The sequence below is a fragment of the Carlito syrichta genome, unplaced genomic scaffold, assembly GCF_000164805.1.
Source record: "Carlito syrichta isolate Samal-C Ts95f unplaced genomic scaffold, Tarsius_syrichta-2.0.1 Scaffold315149, whole genome shotgun sequence".
Classification (NCBI taxonomy): domain Eukaryota; kingdom Metazoa; phylum Chordata; class Mammalia; order Primates; family Tarsiidae; genus Carlito; species Carlito syrichta.
This window is the reverse complement of record NW_007259245.1, coordinates 589,247-609,756: the sequence shown is the minus strand read 5'-3', so window position 1 is coordinate 609,756 and position 20,510 is coordinate 589,247. Positions and strand designations below refer to the sequence as shown.

General features: G+C 38.0%; 1 protein-coding gene across 1 annotated transcript in view; it reads right to left on the bottom strand.

Annotated features, from left to right (window-relative positions):
- The window catches only part of HECW1 (HECT, C2 and WW domain containing E3 ubiquitin protein ligase 1), a gene marked incomplete at its 3' end in the record, with an annotated part of 437,085 nt that overhangs the window by 125,976 nt on the left and 290,599 nt on the right, over window positions 1-20,510 (bottom strand). Inside the window, exons 5-6 of the mRNA XM_021706110.1 lie at window positions 18,574-18,649; window positions 9,733-9,902 (exon numbers count right to left, since the gene is read on the bottom strand). Of these exons, the coding sequence (XP_021561785.1) occupies window positions 9,733-9,902; window positions 18,574-18,649 (246 nt within the window). The remainder of the gene's footprint in view (window positions 1-9,732; window positions 9,903-18,573; window positions 18,650-20,510) is intronic.

Here is a 20,510-nt window from a genome sequence, read left to right as displayed (position 1 = left end):
TGAGCCTGTGGGTTCGAGACCCACCTGGGCAGCGAGACCTCATCTCTACAATAAATTAAAAAAAAAAAAAAAATCAGCCGGGTGTGGTAACGCATGCCTGTAATTCGGCTACTTGGAAGGCTGAGGCAGAAGGATTGCCGGAGCCCAGTTGGTCGAGGCTGTGGTGGCTGGGAGCGGCCACTGCACTCCAGTCTGGGTGACAGAGTGAGACTCCAACTCAAAAAACAAACAAACAAACAAAAAACACCTATGTTAGCTTATAGGATGACTTGAAAAGGGCAGCGCATAGATGGAAACTACTGTGTGATCAAAATGCTACAAAACACATTAGTTGCTTGTTTAAAAAATCCAAATGCTGGTAATGTCCAGAAAAATGTAAAAAGATTGTTGCTACACAGTTGAATTGCTAAACTTGTTTATTGAAACAGGAGACTGGCATGGAGTGAGTTTTTCACTTTGGAGTCTTTGCCCAGAATGCAGCAGCCAATGTCACTGCAACAGTGGTGCAAAACAGTTAAAACTCCAATAAAAATCCCACTATCTTTTAGGCTAGATGTACCAGGCAAAGAAGCCTGGGGCAACTAGTATTACCAGAGAGTGAAAAAAGAACTCCAGAAAGAAGAGAGTCAAAGGAGAACCCCAAATTCTGTGTAGAAACTTAGCTCAGAGTCATATATACACATGGCAAGTAGGATTTATCTCAGGAATGCAAGGTTCACTTAACGTTAGAAAATCAATAATTTTAATTTACTATGTTAATAGAACAAAGGGGAAAAATCCAGATTTTTAAACAAAATTCAACATTCATTCATGATTAAAAAAAAAAAAAAAACTCTTAGCAAACTAGGAATAGGAGGAAACATTCTCAAACTGATAAAGGGTATTTACAAAAATCCCTACAGTATCACTATACTGTGCGGTGAAATAGTAAATTCTTTTCCTCTAAGATCAGTAACAAAGCAAAGATACCAGCTGTCACTCCTTCAATTAAATATTGTACTAGAAGTCCTGGCCATTGCAATAAGACAAAAACCAAAAACAGACAGACAGACAGAAAAATGGCATAATGCTTAGAAAAGAATGAATAAAATTGCTTCTATTTGCTTGTAGTGTGATTGTTTACTTAAAAATCTTCAAGAATACAAATTAACTACTGATTCAGCAAGGTTGCAGGATTCAAGGTTAGTATGGAAAAATTTTTATATATTAGCAGCAAGCAATTAGAAATGAAATTTTAAAAATAGTGCCAAAAGTATAAAATACTTAAGAATAAATTTAATGAAAGATATACTCCTACAATGAAAGCTACCTAATACCATTGAGAAAAATTAAGGAAGGCTTAAGTAAATGGAGATATACACCATTGCATTAAGTAAAATAATTAATATTTATTATTCTCCCAAGTTGTTCTATAAATTCAACTAAATTCCAGCAAACTTTAGAAATAGAAATTACAAAAGTATTTCTAAAATTTATAAGAACATGCAAGCAACCTAGAATACCCAAGGTAATTTTTAAAATTAAGAACAAAGTTGAAGGACTTTTACTACCTGTTTTCAAGACTTACTCTAACGATACAGTAGTCAAGACAGAGTCATAAAGATGAAAGGAAAGATGGATTGCTCAATGGAATGGAAGAGAGGGCTCAGAAACAGAGTCATACATATTTGTTCAATTGAATTTCGACAAAGACACCAACTTAGTAAAGGAAGAAGGGAAGTCTTTTCAACAAATGGTTCTGAAACAACTTAATGTCCATATGGAAAGATGATTGTTAATCCTTATCTCATACCACATACAAAAATTAATTTGAAATGGATCATAGGCATAGACATGAAAACAAAATCTATAAAACCCCTAAAAGAAAACTTAGGAGTTAATTTTGCTAACTTGAGTATATTTCTTAGATAAAATGCAAAAGCATGAACCATAAAATTATTTTATAAATTGGACTTTATAAAAATAAAATAACACATTTTTTTCTATGAAATATACCACTAAGAAAACAGAAAGACAAGCTGTAGAATGAGAGAACATATTTGTAAAATAGATGTGTGACAAATGAAAGCTACCTAACACCATTAAGAAAAATTAAGGTAATTTGAACAAGAATGTATAAAGAATCAGAATATATGAAACTCAGTAAGTTAAACAGCTCCCCAAACATTTCACAAAAGAATATATACAAGTGGCAAATAAGCACATGAAAAATGAAAAGATGCTTAATATCATTAGTGACCGGAGATATGTAAATTAAAATCACAATTAGTAACCACTGCACATCTACTAGTCTAGCTAACATTAAAAAAAAGTGATAATGATGAGTGTTCATGAGGATGTGGAACAACTTTCAAGAAAGTTGAACATTTTCTTGTTTTCTTCTTCCTTTTTTTACACTGTTTTGAGCCGTCAAAAATTTTTAAAAGAATATACACTTTAGGAGTTCATTGATACAAAATGCAAACTGATCTATATAATGACAGAAAACAGTTCAGAGTTTGCCTGGGGCTAGAAATGGAGTCAGATCTGAACTGCAAAGGGGTAATCTTTTGGAAGTGATATTTTTAATATGGGATGGTTTCATAGGCATATAAAATTGTCAAAACTCATCAAAGTATTTGCTTTAAATAAATGCAGTTTATTCACTTGTTGCAGGTAACAGATTACATTGTATGTAAGTTATCCCTCGATAAAGGTGACAAGGTTAAAAATAAAAGTGAAAATTCAGTGAACTTTCTGATAATGTTGGCACACTCTTGTGAGAGCTTTGTGTGTAGTTGCTTCCTGGGTGTTTACCATGGTAGATTTGTGAGGAGTCAGCTGGTAAAAGCCATGGCATACAGAACTACTTGATCCTTTTCTGTATCAGCTGGGTCTCTACAAGGAACAGGTACACTGAGAGAGAAACTGCTACCTGGATTGATTTTTTTAAAATGTTAATCTTGCATTCTTAGAATAAACACAATTTGGTGAAGTATTATCATTTTTATGTTGCTGGATTCAATGAGCTAATATTTTATTTGGAATATATGCATAGACTTCGTGAAAGAGTATAGTAATTTATCTTTCTCATCTTGACCTTGTCAGATTTTGGTATCAAAGTTTTGTTGGTCTCATAAAACAAGTTGGCCTCCTAAAACAAGTTTCTTATCTGTGAGAAATTTGCTAAGATGTTATTATTTCCTTATTAAATGTTTGGGAGAATTCAACAGTGACAACATCTGGGCCAAGGGATTTCTTTGTGTAAAAGTTTTAAATTACAGATTCACTTTCCTTAACAGATATAGGACCATTCAGTGTTTCTGTTTATTTTTGCATCAGTTTAGTAGTGTTGTTTTAGAAATTCTGTTTTATCTAAATTTTAAAATGTATTAGCATAAATGGGTTCATAATATTCTTATCATCTTTTTAATGTATGTAAGGTTATTACATTTCTAGCTTTGTTAATTTTCATTATTATGCATCTGTTTTCTAATTCATTGACTTCTTTGTATTTATCTTCTTCATTATACTAATATACTTCCCTCTGTTCTCTGTGTTCAATTTGCTGTTAATTTTGTACCTTGTTCGTATGGAAAATCAGGTCACTGATTTTCAGTCTTTCTTCTTTTCTAATTTAACTGCATTCCACAAGTTTAGATATTTCATATAGTCATTATTATTTAGTTCAAAATATTGTCTAGTTTTTGTTGCAATTTATTTTATTTTTGTTGTTGATAGATTTCTTTAAAGGAAAATTTTGGTTACTTTTCAAGAAAGTTGAACATCTCTTTTTATTCTTCTTCTTCTTCTTCTTTTTTTTTTTTTTTTTTTTTTGAGTTGGGGGTTTATCACTCTATTGTCCAGACTGGAGCACAATGGTGTGATCATAGCTTACTGCAGGCTCAACTACTTGGGCTCAGGCGATCCTCCTGCCTCAGGTCCTGAGTAGGTGGGACTACAGGCATGTGCCACCACACTTGATTGATTTTTTGAGTTTTTTGTAGACATGAAGTCTTGCTATGTTGCCTAGGCTGGTCTCAAACTTCTGGGCTCAAGCAATTCTCCCACCTTGGCCTTCCAAAATGCTGGAATTACAGGTGTGAACCACAGTGCTCAGCCAGAAAGTTGAACATTTTCTAGTTACCTTTTTGTTATTGATGTCTGGCTGCTTAAGATAAAAAGACAAAATAGTATTCAAATCTACTTCTGATAATTCCAATAATAAATCGTCCATGGGCCTTTTTCTGTTGCCACTGGGGTCAGACAATTTTAATGAATCAGGACCTGACTGAGTTATCTGGGGTGTCTTGAGGTTTTTTACTAGTGGTTTGTCCTGATCCTACACTGTTGTCAACTAGGAGGACAACTGAGGATCTGGGGCTTTGCTGAGGCGACTTCTCCTTGGGGGATCCAGAACTTCAAGTTTTGTCTCTTTAGCATGATGAGATTACAGCAGACTCCTCCTTGATCTTCTACCACTTTCTGCTATCTGCTGATCTCTCTGTAGCTACAGAAAGTTGGCTGGCTTGAGATTCCTTTCTGATCAGGATCTTGTCCTTGTAAGTTCCAGTTGCCTTAACTACTCTCTGATGTCACCACAAGTGTTTTTTTTTCCTTTTTGGTATTCTATCCAGCTTTTTTAGCTGCTTTTGAGTTAGTGTGCTATGGGCTGCCCAATCAGAGCCAGAAGCAGAAATCAACTGCATCCATTATTGATTATTTATAATTTGTCCCACACGTAGCAGCAGGAAGGTTTTCTTAAAATTTTAATGAGACCATGATGCTTTCCTATTAAAATTACTCCAACAGCTTCCTACACTCTTAGAATAAGGTCCCAGCTCTTCTCCATGGCTCAAGGAGGCTGAGGCAGGAGGATTTCTTGGCCAGAGGCAATTCGCTGGCCCTGCCTCTCCAGCTTCTTCTTATACCCCACCCTTACCCTTGTCACAATCACTATACTCCAGTCAGGATGACCTTCCTTCCTGTTTAAACATGCCAAGCTCTACACTCAGGCCTTCACAGTAACTGCATCCTCTGTCTGAAACATGGATCTAGTCAGGTCTTTGCATGTCTGGCTTCTCAGGTCATGTGACAACAACTTAGAACAGCCTCTCTGGACTACTGATAACTGAGGGAGCCCCCTCAGTCATGTATATCCTATTACAACACGAGACTTCCTCCATGGTGCTTATTTTCCATAAAGTTATATTGTTTCATTTGGTTTTCTACCATTGAAATATAAGCTTCATGAGCTGGTCTGTCTAATCTTCCAATCTTGTGACCTGATTGATGCAGGCTGACAGTGCACACAGGGGCTGACTCCACCCAGCTTTGAAAGGCAGAGGCAGAGAGAATGCAGCAGAAGCTAACAAACACCAGGGCCCCAGGCTAGAGTTTAATATTTCTCAATTCACTTGATATTTCCGATAATCTGTTTTTAGGAGTTCCTTGCTTTATTTAGAAGTCTAAATATACCCTCTGCATGAGCACCCTGAATATATAACCCAAGACTCTTTAATGACTGCTGTTTCTGTTTTAACTTCTCTGTGTAACTATTATCTTAAAAATGCTCCTTACATCCATCCAGGAAAGGGAATAGACCTAAAAATCAAGGAGACCGGGGTGAAAAGAGTTTCTGATTACAGTAATAATAAAGAAGAGGAGATGGATCAGTCAATGTGGAAGTCTCTTATTTATTTGTTTATTTTAGATTGCATTGTATTTCATATATATATTTCTTTTAATTTTTCCTCCTGATCTTAAAATTCTGACAGAAACTTTAATTTTTCTAAGAGTTCACTTATTTTTTCTTTTTCCTGAGATTGAGTTGAACTGTGTTGCTCAGGCTGGTCTTAACCTTCTAGCCTCAAGTGATCCCCCTGCCTCAGCCTCCTGAGTAGCTGGGACTACAGGTACATGCCACTAGGCCTGGTTTAACATATTTTAATGAGCAGAAAAGTATATTTCAAATTTGAACTTGCATGCACTTGAAAAGAATTACATAAGACTTTCATGTAACATTAACCATAGAAATAAACTTAGCATTTAAACTATACATTAGAGGATATACGTGCAAAGTGCAGGCAACTTAAATAGACTTCTTATGGACTATTCTTTGTATATTAGCAAATACAGAAAGTAAAACAGCTTGGTTTGTACCTACTCGCATAAAAATTTAAAGACTTGTGTGAATCTTTTGGGAGCAGGGAATCATTTCATTTGCCAAGGCACAATGTGGGACCCAGAACCTAACAATATCTTTTGTTTGTAAGGAATAAAGCCACCATGCTGAATGCGTATGACTAGAGTAAGCCCTGCCCTGCTGCCATCACTTGGCCGTGCACACCATAGGCATCAACCAGATGACATTTCCAACGGTGCGCTGTGTTGGTGAGATGCTTTGATTTCTCTACACATGCTTTTCCTTTTGCCTATCTTGAAAAACATCCCCTCCCACCTTGAAAAACATCTCATTCCCTGTCAAGACAAGTCCAGTAGTAGCACATCCTCTGTGAAATCTTCTCTCAGGCTACGTGCTCCTGCCTTTGTGTTCTGTAGCATTTTGTTCATACCTTGATTAGAACATTTATTGCATTGTTTTGTCTCCTCCACTAACCTGAGAGGTTTTATCTAACAATCATCTTTGTGTCCTTCCACTGGTTTCTATGTTTATTACACAGTAGTTACTCAACAAACATTTCTTAAATGAAAGGTTGGGGGTAGGGTTGGTCACGATCACTTTGAGTGTCTGAAATAAATAATGGATACTCTTCTAAAAATTGTTCATGACCACCTACAAACAAGACTGGTCAGTATCAGGCTCTGAAGACAGGCTACCTTTTTCAAATTCTGATTTTGTCATTTACAGCTATGTGACCTTGGAAAAATTACTTCTCTGTGTTTTGATTTTCTCACTTTTAAACAGATAATACTAGTGCATACCTCATAGGGTTGTTGTTAAATGAGTTGATTATGTAAAATTTATAGAACACTACCTGGCATAGCTAGTCCTTTATAAGCCCTATATAACTTATTGTTAGGACCTGGAGATATCAGTAAGAATTAGATGTGACTTCCTTTTCTTGAAGAGTTCAAAGTCTTGGGAAGATAGAGGTGCAAATAAAAGACAACATGGAAACACCATGTTGTGCAGAATCTGTACAAGGCAGTACTTTCCTCCTGATGTCTGAGGTGGAGGAGTCCAGGAATGCCCCATATGGGAAATGGCATTTTAGCTGAGACTTGAGGGATGAATGGGAGTTGCTAGGTGGATTAGTTGAGGATATACATTTTAGACAGATACGAGCAAAGACAAAATATATGCAAAGATAGGGCCATGTAAAAGCACAAGGGGCATTTGGTGACAGCAGTCATAGGGAGTGGCCTTAGCATAAGGTCTGAGATGAAAGTCAGTGGGGAGTGAAGCTGGAGGACATCACAGACACTAGAAACTGCTCTATCCCACACTTAAGCTCAGCCACCTTCTCTCTTGCCTTTCCCTACCAGAGTTAGGAAAAACATGCTAAGTGTTCCCATCCAAGTGAGGTTATATGGTAGGCAATAGGATGTGTGCTGGGAAGGGCTCTTTTCCTCAAATGAAAATTCAGAGTCTTATGTGGAGAAGGCTTTTTTGGCCTTGCTGCTTTCTTCCTGTCTAGAATTTGGGCTTGAGATTTTAAGGCAGAAGGATGAAGTCACCTATTAAGGATGGCACAGTGAGCAGATCCAGAAAACTGGGGTACCCTGGTGGCTTACTCAGAAGCTGCACTGCCTGGATTACCTCTCTCTGAACTTCTTATTGGTGCGATCTATCATGGTTAGCCAGGCTTCGCCTCCCTTAGAGCCAAATGTACCCCTACCTGACACAATGGTAAGTAATGCCTGACTGAAGAAGGCCTTGAATGCTCTGCAGGGTAGCTATGACTTTGATATTTGGGCACTGGAGACTGTAGTATAATTCCCAGGTTAAAAGGACAGTTTTGCCACCCTGCAAACCTTGGTTCAAATTTCTGTTCAGCCAGTTACTAGCTGTTTAACTTGAGAAATGCCTTATCCTCAACCCGCACCTTATCAGGGAGACATGTGATGAGGCTTGTTTTAGATCAGTTACTCTTACTCCAGCATGTGGGATGGAATGAGGAGGCCCAGAACAGAGGACTCAGGAGAGTTTGCCAGTATCTCACCAGAACAAAGTCAATCTCAATCAAAAATTCAGAAATAATTTCAGAACTTAAGGTGGATTCTTGTTGACATTTTTAGCTAGAAAACCTTCTGATGGTACTGTAGTTTATAGACATTCTCTGAGATTTATTCCACTTTTATGACTAAATGTCTTAGAACAAGTTGCTCTAAAGTTCTTCAGAAGAAAGAAGACTTTCTCCCCCCTCCCGCATACTATAAATTCCTGTGGTACCTTGTATTATTCCCAGGAATACAGTGAGGAGTTCAGAAATAAGTGATGAGAATAGCCAGAGCTAAAGCAGTAAGTAATTTAAGATTCATTGTTTCATGCTAGTGGTGCCATTAGTGCTTTAGAGTCTGTCAAGAACTAACACTAGTAGGAAGTTCAAGTACAACTTGATTTCCCCCATGTCCACTTCAGAGTTCTAAAAGAGCTCTTCTGTGGAGTCTGGGAGATGGTTGATTAAACCTAGGAAATAGGTGGTGTAATTTAAAAGATAATAAAATAATTTTGCTCCCAAATATCTAATTATGTATTTTTCGTCAAGGGCACTTGAAAGTTCTACATCTGAGAAGATGTACTCTGAAAAATTAAAGAAGAAATCCTGTCCAAAGCCTTCAGTGGGAGTACGTTTCCATTCCTAAGTGACTGATGAGGATAATCTAAGACCTAGACAGAGGATAACTGATCTCTCAAATTTATAAAACTATTAACTGGCTAAGCTGAGATTTGAACCCAGGTTTGTGTCACTATAGAGCTATACTTTTAACCATCCACTCTCATGATGTAAGCCTCTCTGCCTCTTAACCCACATTTTGAAGGTTATATCCTCCAGCTAAAGCCTGCAACTAGGCAACCAAAGGGGTGGCAACAACTTTCTGAATGTTCTCTAGGAGAGGACTGTGTCACTGTGAGGTCAAGCCTGACATACAACTTTGTTGAGGACCCTCCTAACTTCTGGCTGGCAAAGAAGACACATTTAGGAGTGGAGAAGGGCCTTTATTAGACAAAACACACTATTCAATACTCTAGCAAGCTTCCCAGCCCTGGGCAAATCATGAGGGTGGGTTAATAAATTAGACTTCATATACATTTACATACAACAATTTGTAACCCGACCAGGGATATTCTAGGGCTTATTGATTTACCTGCCCCAGGAACCTGATAGTTTTAGAATCTCTGGAACTGGTTCAGAGGACACATTTTAAATCTGGCACACTTGCTCAAAGACCACATGTGTAGGAAGAACTGTGGAGAAACTAGAATATTCAGACCACAACATTTTTTTCTCCCACACAAAGGGCAGAGAGGAAGACTGCCCCGCTCGCAGGCACAGGTTCTGAATCAGAGAGCAGCAGCAATGAAAAGTTCATTACTATCTGGAGGGACTTAGGATCCCTTTGAGTTGCAATCCATAGAGAACATGGCTGTCTGCTAAGACCATGAGAGCCATGGGTTTAGCAGCAGAGTTTGGGATTCTACGAATGAAGGGAAAGCATGTGGGCTGGTTCATGGTCAACCACTTCCCTCTGTTACTTGGGCTTCCTTTCAAGGTCCATGGCACTTACCTCAGCCTGCCAGATGGGATTCACCGTGTTGCCTATGATCTTGGATCTCCTCTCCTGTCCGTGGTGAGGGAGGGCAGGGAAGATGCTGTGCTTCCCAGGCTGAATAGAAATCTTCAGATAAGGATCTGGGTTGAAAAACATCCCTTTCTTCAATCCCATGGCCTGGAAATCTATAAAATAAGGGATATTTTAATTTAAATATGTTTTATTGAGGGTGACAGCTGGCATTACAGTAACTAGACTTTTCAGGAGAGGCTCGTTTGGCCTTACTGGACTAGATTTTGGGCTTTCCTAAGGAAAGTTAAGATGAAGAGGTGGCAGTGAGGGTCTGAGGGTCAGCTCAGGAAAGGGAGGTGGGCACAGAGAGAGGACAGACAACTTTGGAAATTCAGTGGGTCTGGGTATAAAATTCCTCTGCAAGGTAGAAACATAAGAAAAACAAGGGCTGTAGTTTCACAATAAATGTAGACTTCACTGAATAAGGAGAAAGAATTAGCAGAAATAAAGAGAAAGAAGAGGGTTAAAAGAGCAAAGACTATGGAGGAAAAAGAAAATAATGCTGGCTTTCATGGGGCTAAGTGCCTACTAATGAGAAGAGTTTTGAGAAACCATGCTGCCAGGGAGGGCAAAACTTTGAAACTGAATTGTTCTATTTAATTGAGAATATCTGATCATGGACAATCTCATGCTGGGTGAGGGGGCAGGGAGAATACAAGATTGTTACAAATTCATAGTTGTTCTGGAATGATTTGAAATCACTTTATATTTACTAGAAATATGTATATTTATGACACCATGAAATATAATTTTTAAAACTTTTGTATTATTGGAGTCTTTTCCAAACAAAAGTATTCACATTATATACAAGGGAAACTTTTCATTTATTTAAAAGTATTTTGAGTTGATTCAAAGTCATTTTCATAATAAAATCATTCTTATTCTCTTGCATGGTAATATGTGACCTTGAAAGGAAAAAAGGGCAGAAAGTATGAGCATCACAGAAATTTGCAAAACCTAGGCTACACCCACAGAACTTATGCAGAGAGAAGTTAACATAGCAGCCTGAGACTGCTCATTTTGGAAAGACCTGTTAGTAAGGTTGGCTCTGGGCTAGTGTCTGGGAACTTGGATTTCAGGAGGGCCCCTGCCTTCCCAGAACTGATAAAAGTGACTCACTGTGCCCAAACTGTTCATGCCAACTATGTTTCTTATGATGAGCACTGCTTTCCTTCTGGGAGTCTGGAATTTTGGTATGGGCTAACAGAAGATGCCCACATGACCAGCACACACCCCACCCCAATGGAAACCCTGGACACTGAGTCCCTAAGACACTTTTCTAATTTTATTTTAAAGATGTGGGATACAATTCAGGATTAGGGATACAAATGTTCATTATGCAGGTACCCTTGTTGATGAGGTATGCACCTCCCTCCCCTGGCAGTTTCCCACTACTGCCAATCCCTTTTTAATAGTATGATAGTTGTTCAAGGTCCACTTATGAGAGAACATGTCATACTCGGTTCTTTGTTTCTGTGATAGATCACTCAGTATTATAGGGTTGCTAACATTTAACTCGTGTTGTTACAGTTCATGCTGGAGAAATAAAGCACGTCCTTGTGACTCCAGTGGGAGAGTCCCTTGGAAGCTTTCTCCTGGTTTCCTCCAGACTTTGCCTGTGCACCTCTTCCCTTTGCTAACTTTGCTTTGAATCCTTTCACTGTGATAAATCACAGTCATGGGTACAACTAGATACCGAGTCCTGTGAGTCCTCCCAGTAAATTGTTTAACCTGGAGGTGTTTTGGGGGACCCTGATGTAGAGTGTGAAAGATGTATACTTCATTCAACATAAAATAATGACTGCCATCACCTCCAACACCACCCACTGTTTATTGCTAGTTACTAAATTCTGGGAACTATTGCAAGCACTTAAAATCCGTTATCTGATTTCTCCATAAGGTAGAGATTATTTCCCTAATTTGAGCAAGAGAAAATGGAGTCATATGTTTTCAGGCCTGATCAGGGATGAGCTTTGAACCTGTCTCTTTGATTCCAATGTCTGTGCTTTTAACAATATGTTATATTGCCTTTTTATAAAAATGTCAACTTTGGTATAGATTAAATTCTCAAGTATAAATGAATCCTTTGCTATACTCTTTATTTTGTTCTATCAAATAGCTTGTCAACATTTGTATCAGTATGTCTTTATCAAATGTTTGATACCTGGTAAATTAAACCACTCCTCATTGTTCTTTTTATTTTTAAAGAAAATATCTTGCTTTACCACTCACACATTTATCCTTTCAGATAAATATTATTTTAATAATTTCCTTAAAAAAATTGGGATTTTGATTGGAACCACATTGAATTTACACATTAATTTTGGGATAATTAGTAGCTTTACAAAACAGAGACTTCCCACACAAGAGCAAGCATTTCATTTTTTACAGGTCTTCTTTCATGTCCTTGGCTCATGTTTACACTTTTCTCTATGAGCACTTACACATTTAAGTTCAATCTGGATACTTATTAAAATATATGTTTCATGGAGTAAAAGTATTTAAAGACTGCTGCAATAAGAAATATAGTTAAAAGGGTGCTAGACTGAGAGTCATTATACCTACATTGAGTTTTGGAACATTCACTACTGAACTTTGTAATTTTGAGAAAATAAATTTAACACTTTCAAGTCTTGCTTTTTTTTCCTGTGAGATGGTTGAGAAGGATGTCTGTATGAGCACATAGAGTTCTATGATTTTCCAAAAGCAAATGATATATTAATGGGAGGATAGTTATTAATAATTTCCCCCATTTTTGCCTGTATTTTTTGGTTCTGAGGATAAACATTTTCACACTTGTTATAACATTTTAAAATATGTAATGAAAAGAAACAGAATTTTACAATTATTTCAAGTTGTACTACCCAGTGGCAGCCTTTGCCAAATGTTTCACGTATTTTCTTCCAGTATTTATTTATTTATTTTTGCATAGTGGAGACCATACTGCATATTCAGTATTGCATCCTAGACTTTTTTCTTTTGCTTTGCATTATATATGCAGAAGACAAAAATATACCACCAGAATACAACATCCCAAAATATGCCACTTGGCATAAGGATTATTTTGAGTTGAAGGCCATAGAGAAAAAGCAGATACAAGAAAAACTCTTTGCCCTCTCCCTATTTACCCAAAAATAGGGTATACATTTACAAAGGTGTTACTTTTCCCCTCTCTACCCAGAAGGATAAAGATTGATCACCAGAGATGACTTCAGACCCTTACTAACCAGGAGACAGCATCAGAGGAATCTGCATAATAGACTTTACTAACTAGCATTTACCTACCATAGACTCACAACATTGGCTGCCCTAGAGACCCAAGGTTTTTTCCTCTGCCTTGTCACTTCTCTAAAAATTGTATTGTTCTTTGTCTATATAAGCTAAAATTCTAAGCCCCCTCTTGGAAGTTTACTCATTCTCCCCTGGGTATCCCTATGTATTCATGTATACACTGGATATATATGTTAATAAACTGTTGTTTTTCCCTTGTTAATCTGTCTTCTGTTACAGGGAGTCCCCGGGTAAGAACTCATGAAGAGTAGAGGAAAAATTATTTTTCCTCCCCTAGAATATCATAAGGATATTTCCATGCTTTTTAGAACATTTTGTATAATAATACTTCTTAAGAGTACATAGTATTTGATTACTTGGCTCTGTGGTAATTTATTTAATCAGTCCCTAATTTTGAATGTTTAAATTGTCTCCAATATATTTGTGAATAAATCTTTATTTGCGTTTCTGATTTTTTTTTTTTTTTAGGTAGAGTGCTAAAGTGCAATTTGTTGAAATTAAAGGCTTGATATTTACCCAGGAAATTTATTACTTTTAAGAAGTGATAAAAATAGGAAATATAAATAGATTAAAGAAATAAAGCATTTGCATAAGCTATCTTGCTTCGATATGTTCATTGTACTTGAAACTTTCTAGAAAAGAAGATTAATTCTATTATCTAACTTTCAGGTTATTTCTCCTTTTACATCCTAAACAGAAAATCAGTCCTTTTATATTGCATTGTCTCCAATTGTTGGTTTTTCTTGGATTTTTCTCTCTTTATGCTGGAGTGCATGCCCACATGTTACTTTCAGGTGAGGTGCAAGGGTGGCGGTCTTTAAGTCCTTGCAAGCCTGAGAATGTGTTCCTTTTACCTTCCCATTTACATGACAAAATGATGGACATAGAAATCTTGGGTTAAAACATGCTACTGTCAACACTTTGTAGGCTTTGCTTCAGTTTCTTTTTTTTTTTTTTTTGGCATATCAGAAGACAAGCCTGAGATTAGAATGAGCCTTATCCTTCTGTAAGTATCACACTTTTCCAACCTGGATGTCGACTGTGGCTATATTTGAAAAAAAAATTTTTTTAAGTGAGTTGGTCTCTTCATATACATTTTTTTTTTCCCCTAGCACCTGATGGCTTAATTTAAAAACTCAACATTACCTTCGGCTCAAGAATGTTTTCTTTTATTACTGTTTCTGTTTAATTTGTTCTGATTTCTTCATTAAAAAAAACTGATTATGTGCTGGCTTTGTGTGTGTCAATCTTCTTTAGTCCCCCTCATCCTTTTTGTGTTTTGTTCTTCATCTATCCATTCTGGGCAAGACAAGTCAGTATGCCATATCACTGATTCCAATACTGTACTACTGATTGTGCTCTGTTCAGCTCTTGAAGGCTCACTTTTAATTCTGTGATTGCACTTTTTAGAGTTTAAGTCTCTCCTCCACTGTGGTAGACAGAATAATGGCCCCACAAAGATGTGTGTGTTCTAATCCCTGGAATCTACACGTTACCTTACATAATAAAAAGGACTTGCAGATGTGATGAAGTTGAGAACCTTGAGATGAGAAGATTATCCTGGACTGTCCAGGTGGGCCAAATGTAGCCACAGGGTCCTTATAAGATGGAGGTAGTAATAGCAAAATGAGGAGAAGGCAATATGATGATAGGAGTAGAGACTGGGGCGATGCAGCCACGAGTCAAAGAATGCCAGCAGCTTTTAGAAATGAAAGAGGCAAGAAATGTATTTGCACTGGAGCCCCCGGAAGGAACCAGCCTTGGTGACACCTTGATTTTAGTCCCTTAAGATTTGTTCTGGACTTCTGGCCTCCAGAACAGTAGAGTGTATTGTGTTATTAAGACACTAAGTTTGTAGTAATTTGTTAGAGCAGCAATAAAAGAAAAAAATACGCTTGACTTTCCAAGTTTTATTTTTGCGCGCTTCCACTTTTTATCATTTTTTTTCCCACTTAGATCTCTTACTTAATATGCCCCATACTTCCCTGTCTTTTATTGAGGGTACAAGCAGATGAGTGATAAATACTTTATTTCTCTTTAATAGGTATCTATCAACAGAATACTTTCTTTTTCTTTTGAGTATTATAGTCTTCAACTTTTTAATAGGATAGGTTATTTTCTCCATGCATTCTTCAAATTAAAGTTTCTGCTATTTATCCATAAACAGGTCTTGTAGTCCCAGTGTTTGCCCATGTTTAAGTTTTATCGTCCAACTAGTTACTGTTGGAATCCTCATCCCTGCTTTTACACTCAGAGTTGACCAGCACCAAGTAAATTTTTGATACTTTGTGGGGTTTACTTTGATATAGATTTACTGATCTTTCAGTCTTGTCTTTCTTTGAGGTATGGAATTTATTTTGATAGTTTCAGCAGTATTTACTTTTGTTCCTAGACAGACATAGTGAATTAAACACCTATATATATCTCCAACGATTTGATATTATTTTCCCATGACCATTTTAGGCTTGTTCCAACCTAAAAATCCTGTTTCCATTGACTGAAATGGGGCCCCTCTAGGCTAAGGGGACCATGGAAAAACCTTAAAAATGGAATTCCCATACATGTTAGGAAGGGAGGTTGGATACGCCTTATTATAATCCTTCCCTTTTGGAGTTTGGGAACAACAACTGACCAGCATTAATGTTAAAATAGAGATAATAAGACTAACAGAGCAGACTTTTTGTGACAATAAGATGTCAAATTATAAGCAGGACATAAAGGGTTAAGTCACACACCTCTACAGGTCACTCCAACCCAGTATTTTGGTCAACAGACATCCTGATCTTAACTTAAAACATTTTTTTTTCTGCTGACTCCAATTTTTTAGACAACTTTACTCCTTTAACCAATTGCAGATGAAAGAATCTCTAAATCCACCTATGACCTGTAAGCTACTGCTTAAAGATGTCTCACTTTTGTGGACCAAACCAACGTATAACGTCCACGTACTGATTTATGACTTAGCTTGTAACTTCCACCTTCCTAAAATGTATACAACCACACTCCAATCCGACTGCCTCAAGGCAGGTGCACTTTCTCAAGACCTCTTGAGATTGTGTTCCCTGGGCCATGGTCACTCATATTGGCTCAAAATAGACCTCTTTAAAATATTTTACAGAGTTTGGTTTTTCTGTTAGCTCCTTTAGCAGTTAACTTTATATTCCCAGTCACATCCCATTGCTGGGAATTGTTGTCTTGGAATGAGAGTAAGAAAAACGATATATTAGGAGACTATAGGAAATAAACCAACCATGATCACCTTATAAAATAGCTTTGTGAATCAAATTAGGGTGGGGGGAATTTCCTTTTCTCTGGTAGGTCTGTGAGCCCATGTCTGCATGGAAGAGGCAAAATGGGGACCAAGGAATAGAGACTTTGTTGCTACCCCAACCCCATCCTGTCTACCCTGCATGATGTTCCTCTTCACGGATGTCACTGGAGCTTTGGTTAGTGAAAATTTCTCTTGGCTTCTGGCTCATCATTGTGTCATATTCCTAGTTTTTGCCAGTTTTGAAAGTTGGTACTAATAATGGTTATTTCGCAAGCATTTCAACAGAAACAGAATGGCAAATCAGGAGTTGTTATTAATAATTTTTGCCCTAATACAAAATTATTGAGTTTTTCCCTTCCCAGTCTGCTTTTTTCAACCTGTACAGACACATGCTAATGCTGCCAATGGATCTTTAGACATGCATTTTCTTTACTGGGCTCACTTAGACTTGAAAAGTCTCAGCTGACTGTCTACCTCTCAAAGAGGCCTGTGCACATCATGCCTGTGACCGCTTGCTTATCTCTGGCATTCATGACCTATAACATTTGTTGGTTTGACAACCTAAGGTAGTAGTTTTCAAATTGTACTCAATGAACTCCTTGGACTTCATACTGTAACTGAGAATTTCCATTTAAGCTTTCAAGAAATAGTTTTAAGCCCTTTTCTCTCTTAGCCTATACTTGAAGGATACATTTTTCCTTTCTAATCTAATTGTGTGCCTGTCTGTGAGATTCCGGAGGATAATCTTATAATAGTAGAGTCTGGAGACCCAACAGCAGAATTCTCCATTGCTCACAGTTAGGACTATATCAGCCAGTCCTGAAGGTGGACGAGAATTAGAGATGACGATTTGATATAACAAATGAAGCAAGTCTATAGGTGAACGATGATTCGAGATAACCAGTGAAGCAAGTTGCCAGGTGGCCGAAGACTGGGGATAACCATCGAAAAACGATCGGCTCCCTGTGCCCTCCCAGATAGTTCTCATTCCATTCTTTCCCTTTAAAATCTTTTGTCATTAGCCTAAAGTTTTGAAATGGTTTCTTTGATGAATGAGCCTGGCCATTTCTCCATCTGCCAGATTTCGAATAAAGTCCCCCTACTTATACTGCATCTCATGCTTGTTTATTTCGGCCTGCAAGCTACCAGTGGTAGAACTTGGGATCTGCAACAATGCTATTGTATCCTCTCAAAGACCCCTTAGGGTGGGCTTGAGATGTAAAGCCCTGAGCTTTGTATGTCATCTTAGCCAGAGCGGCTCAGTTTTTCTTTCAATCTTTACATTTTGAAATAATTGTAGATTTACAGGAGAGTTCAAAAGATAGTAAAAAGATTTCCCACATACTCTTTACCCAGTCTGCTCTATTGTTAACATATGGCATATCATGCTATGTCCATGAAAACTAAAAAATTAACTACTTTTAACTATTAAAATAAAATACTAGTAGCTAGCAAACTTTAACTGGATTCCACTGATTATCTTCCACATGGATATGCTTTTTTGAGTAGTTTAGTTTTTGTTTGTCTTACCAGTTGGGCACCACCTGAAGTTTTATTTAGACAAAGGGTTGGAGAGCTGCTTTTCTCCTCAGACTTTCCTGACCAAATTTCTTCTCTCCTCATACTTTTATGTACTCTTTTTTTTTTTGAGTCAAGGTTTCAGTTTGTCGCCCAGGCTATAGTGCAGTGACATGAATCACAGCTTACTACAGCTTTGACCTCCTGGGCTCAGGCAATCCTCCCTCCTCAGCCTCTCAAGTAGCTGGGACTATAGGTGTGTGCCACCTTACCTGGCTAATTTTTTTATTTAATTGTAGAAATGAGGTCTTGCTATGTTGCCCAGGCAGATATTGAACTCTGGGACTTGAGCAATCCTCCCACCTTGGCCTCCCAAAGTGTTGGAATTATAGACGAGAGCCACCTTGCTGGCCTTATATGCTCTTAATACTGCGACTTGGCCTGAGTGGAAAAGTGGAATAGCAACCTCTCTTCCCATCACCTCAAAGTGCTTTTGTATCTATTGCTTTCTGTATTCTCTATCATCTTTATGAGGCCAAGGAGAATTGAGCAGATATACATATCTGTTTTTATTTTTGTGTTACAAATGGAGAAATTGAGGCACAGAGAGGTTGAATATCTTTTAGGGAAGAGTCAAACTGAAGCGATTCTCCTAACTCTTGGTTGACATTCTCTCCATAGGCTTCTAGGTGAGCAAGACATACCTGAGAGAGAGAAGCTGATCAGCCTCCGACTTCCTTGCCCTTGGACAGTCTCATCAGAGCCAATACTTTTAAAAATCTGTAAGAAAAAGGAAAATGGGAGACAACCACAACGAGCATCCAAATGGACATTCACACTCCAGTACAAGTAGCTTAATGACAATTATTACTCCAGTTATAGGCAACAAAGATGGTGATTTCATTGGGCAACTATTGATTAAAACAAGCTTTTGGCAACCAAATGGCTTTCCCAGTAGTAGGGGATCTGCTAGTGAGGGTGATGGGTACTTTTCAGAGATATGGAAATCAACAAACACAATTTCTGTAATATTAAAGGCCCTTTGTAACTACTTATGAAACCAATGCCTTTTCACATTCAAATTTGCAAAAAGTATTTATCAAAGCATGGCCTAAGGCAGTAGAATGATAGGTCAATAGGTGTTTACTGCTGTAACTAAAATGTTATAAAGTGTTTCCATTGAGCCAAGTAGAGTGTTGAACTGCTGCATCTCCACTTATTATTATTTAGGGATTTCCAGGAAACTCTTTATTAGGGAGGAGCCTGAATATGACATTAAGAAGCTACTCTGAGGTTTCTATTAATTAATTGCCTTCCTGGGAAATTTCAGAACACAACTGTCGCATGGATTATCTGCAATCTAGTAGGTGTTTGCAAAGCAGGTTGCTAAAATGTTTTATTTCTTGTCATTGCTCAATATATGTTAATGGGTTAACAAAACAGCTAAAGTTCTTGCTTCCATTCTCTTCTAGGAAAGTTTTATTCAGAACTGATTTTGAGCATTTATTTGAAGGCAGAATAACTCTTTTTGCTTACTTTTGCATGTCTTGTATTTCTGCAGAAAATAATTTTTAAAATCTAAATATTAAGAAAATCCACAGAGTGTCCACTTTTTAAAAATTTTTTTTGAGTTGGAGTCTCACTCTGTCGCCCAGACTGGAGTGCAGTGGCCGCTTCCGGCTACCGCAGCCTCGACCTGCTGGGCTCTGGCAATCCTTCTGCCTCAGCCTTCCGAGTAGCCAGAATTACAGGCGTGCGCTACCACGCCCGGCTAATTTTTTGATTTATTGTAGAGATGAGGTCTCGCCTGCCCAGGCGGGTCTTGAACCCACGGGCTCAGGCAATCCACTCACCTCAGCCTCCCAAAGGCATGGGATTATGGGCTGAGCCACCGAGCCCAAATGAGTGTCCACTTTTTTAGAAGATAATCTGCAGTAGGAAAAGAAAAATGGAAAACTCCATAATCTCTTGTTCAAAGTCTCTTTATAGGTTGTGCAGGCTTGGTCTCAGTATTTTTGATGCTATAAAAGTTGTGATTGGATGGTCCCATCAACCTGCTGTATATGAGACTGGGTGTGGTAGCACTAGGACTCACAGCTTCAGCCCCAGGGAAGTACAAAAGGGTTACTAGATCATCTCTTCATGTTGACACGGGTGCCCCTGATGAGCCTGTGAACTTTGGTTGCAGCTTGTGAGCAAATCTTGTCTGCTCCGAGGCCCAAGCGTGAGGTGTATTCAAGGGTATCGGGCTGCTCAGCAGAGGGAACCAGTAGAGGTGACATGTGGCATGGAGCGTGGCATCAAGCCAAATAAGGGATCATCAAACTCTTTGACAAGTTTCTGTCCTTTAGCATCTCATTTGATAATAAGGAACCAGAGAGACATGGCTGAGATTGGTGAGTCGAAACTGATATGTCCTGAGGCATTAACCCTCCTCGCATTGAAGAGTCCTCTCCTTCCTAGTATGTTTGTTCTCCCCATCGACTGGCTAACGCAAGGAAATAGAGACCAACAAACAGTTCAGAGACTACATCTTCAGGTTAGACCACTCTCTTAACTCTGAAAGTGGCCAGTCCTCAAGGTCATGACCAGGGCTTCAAAATTCCTTAGTGTTGTACACAGTTTGCACACCTGTGCCTGG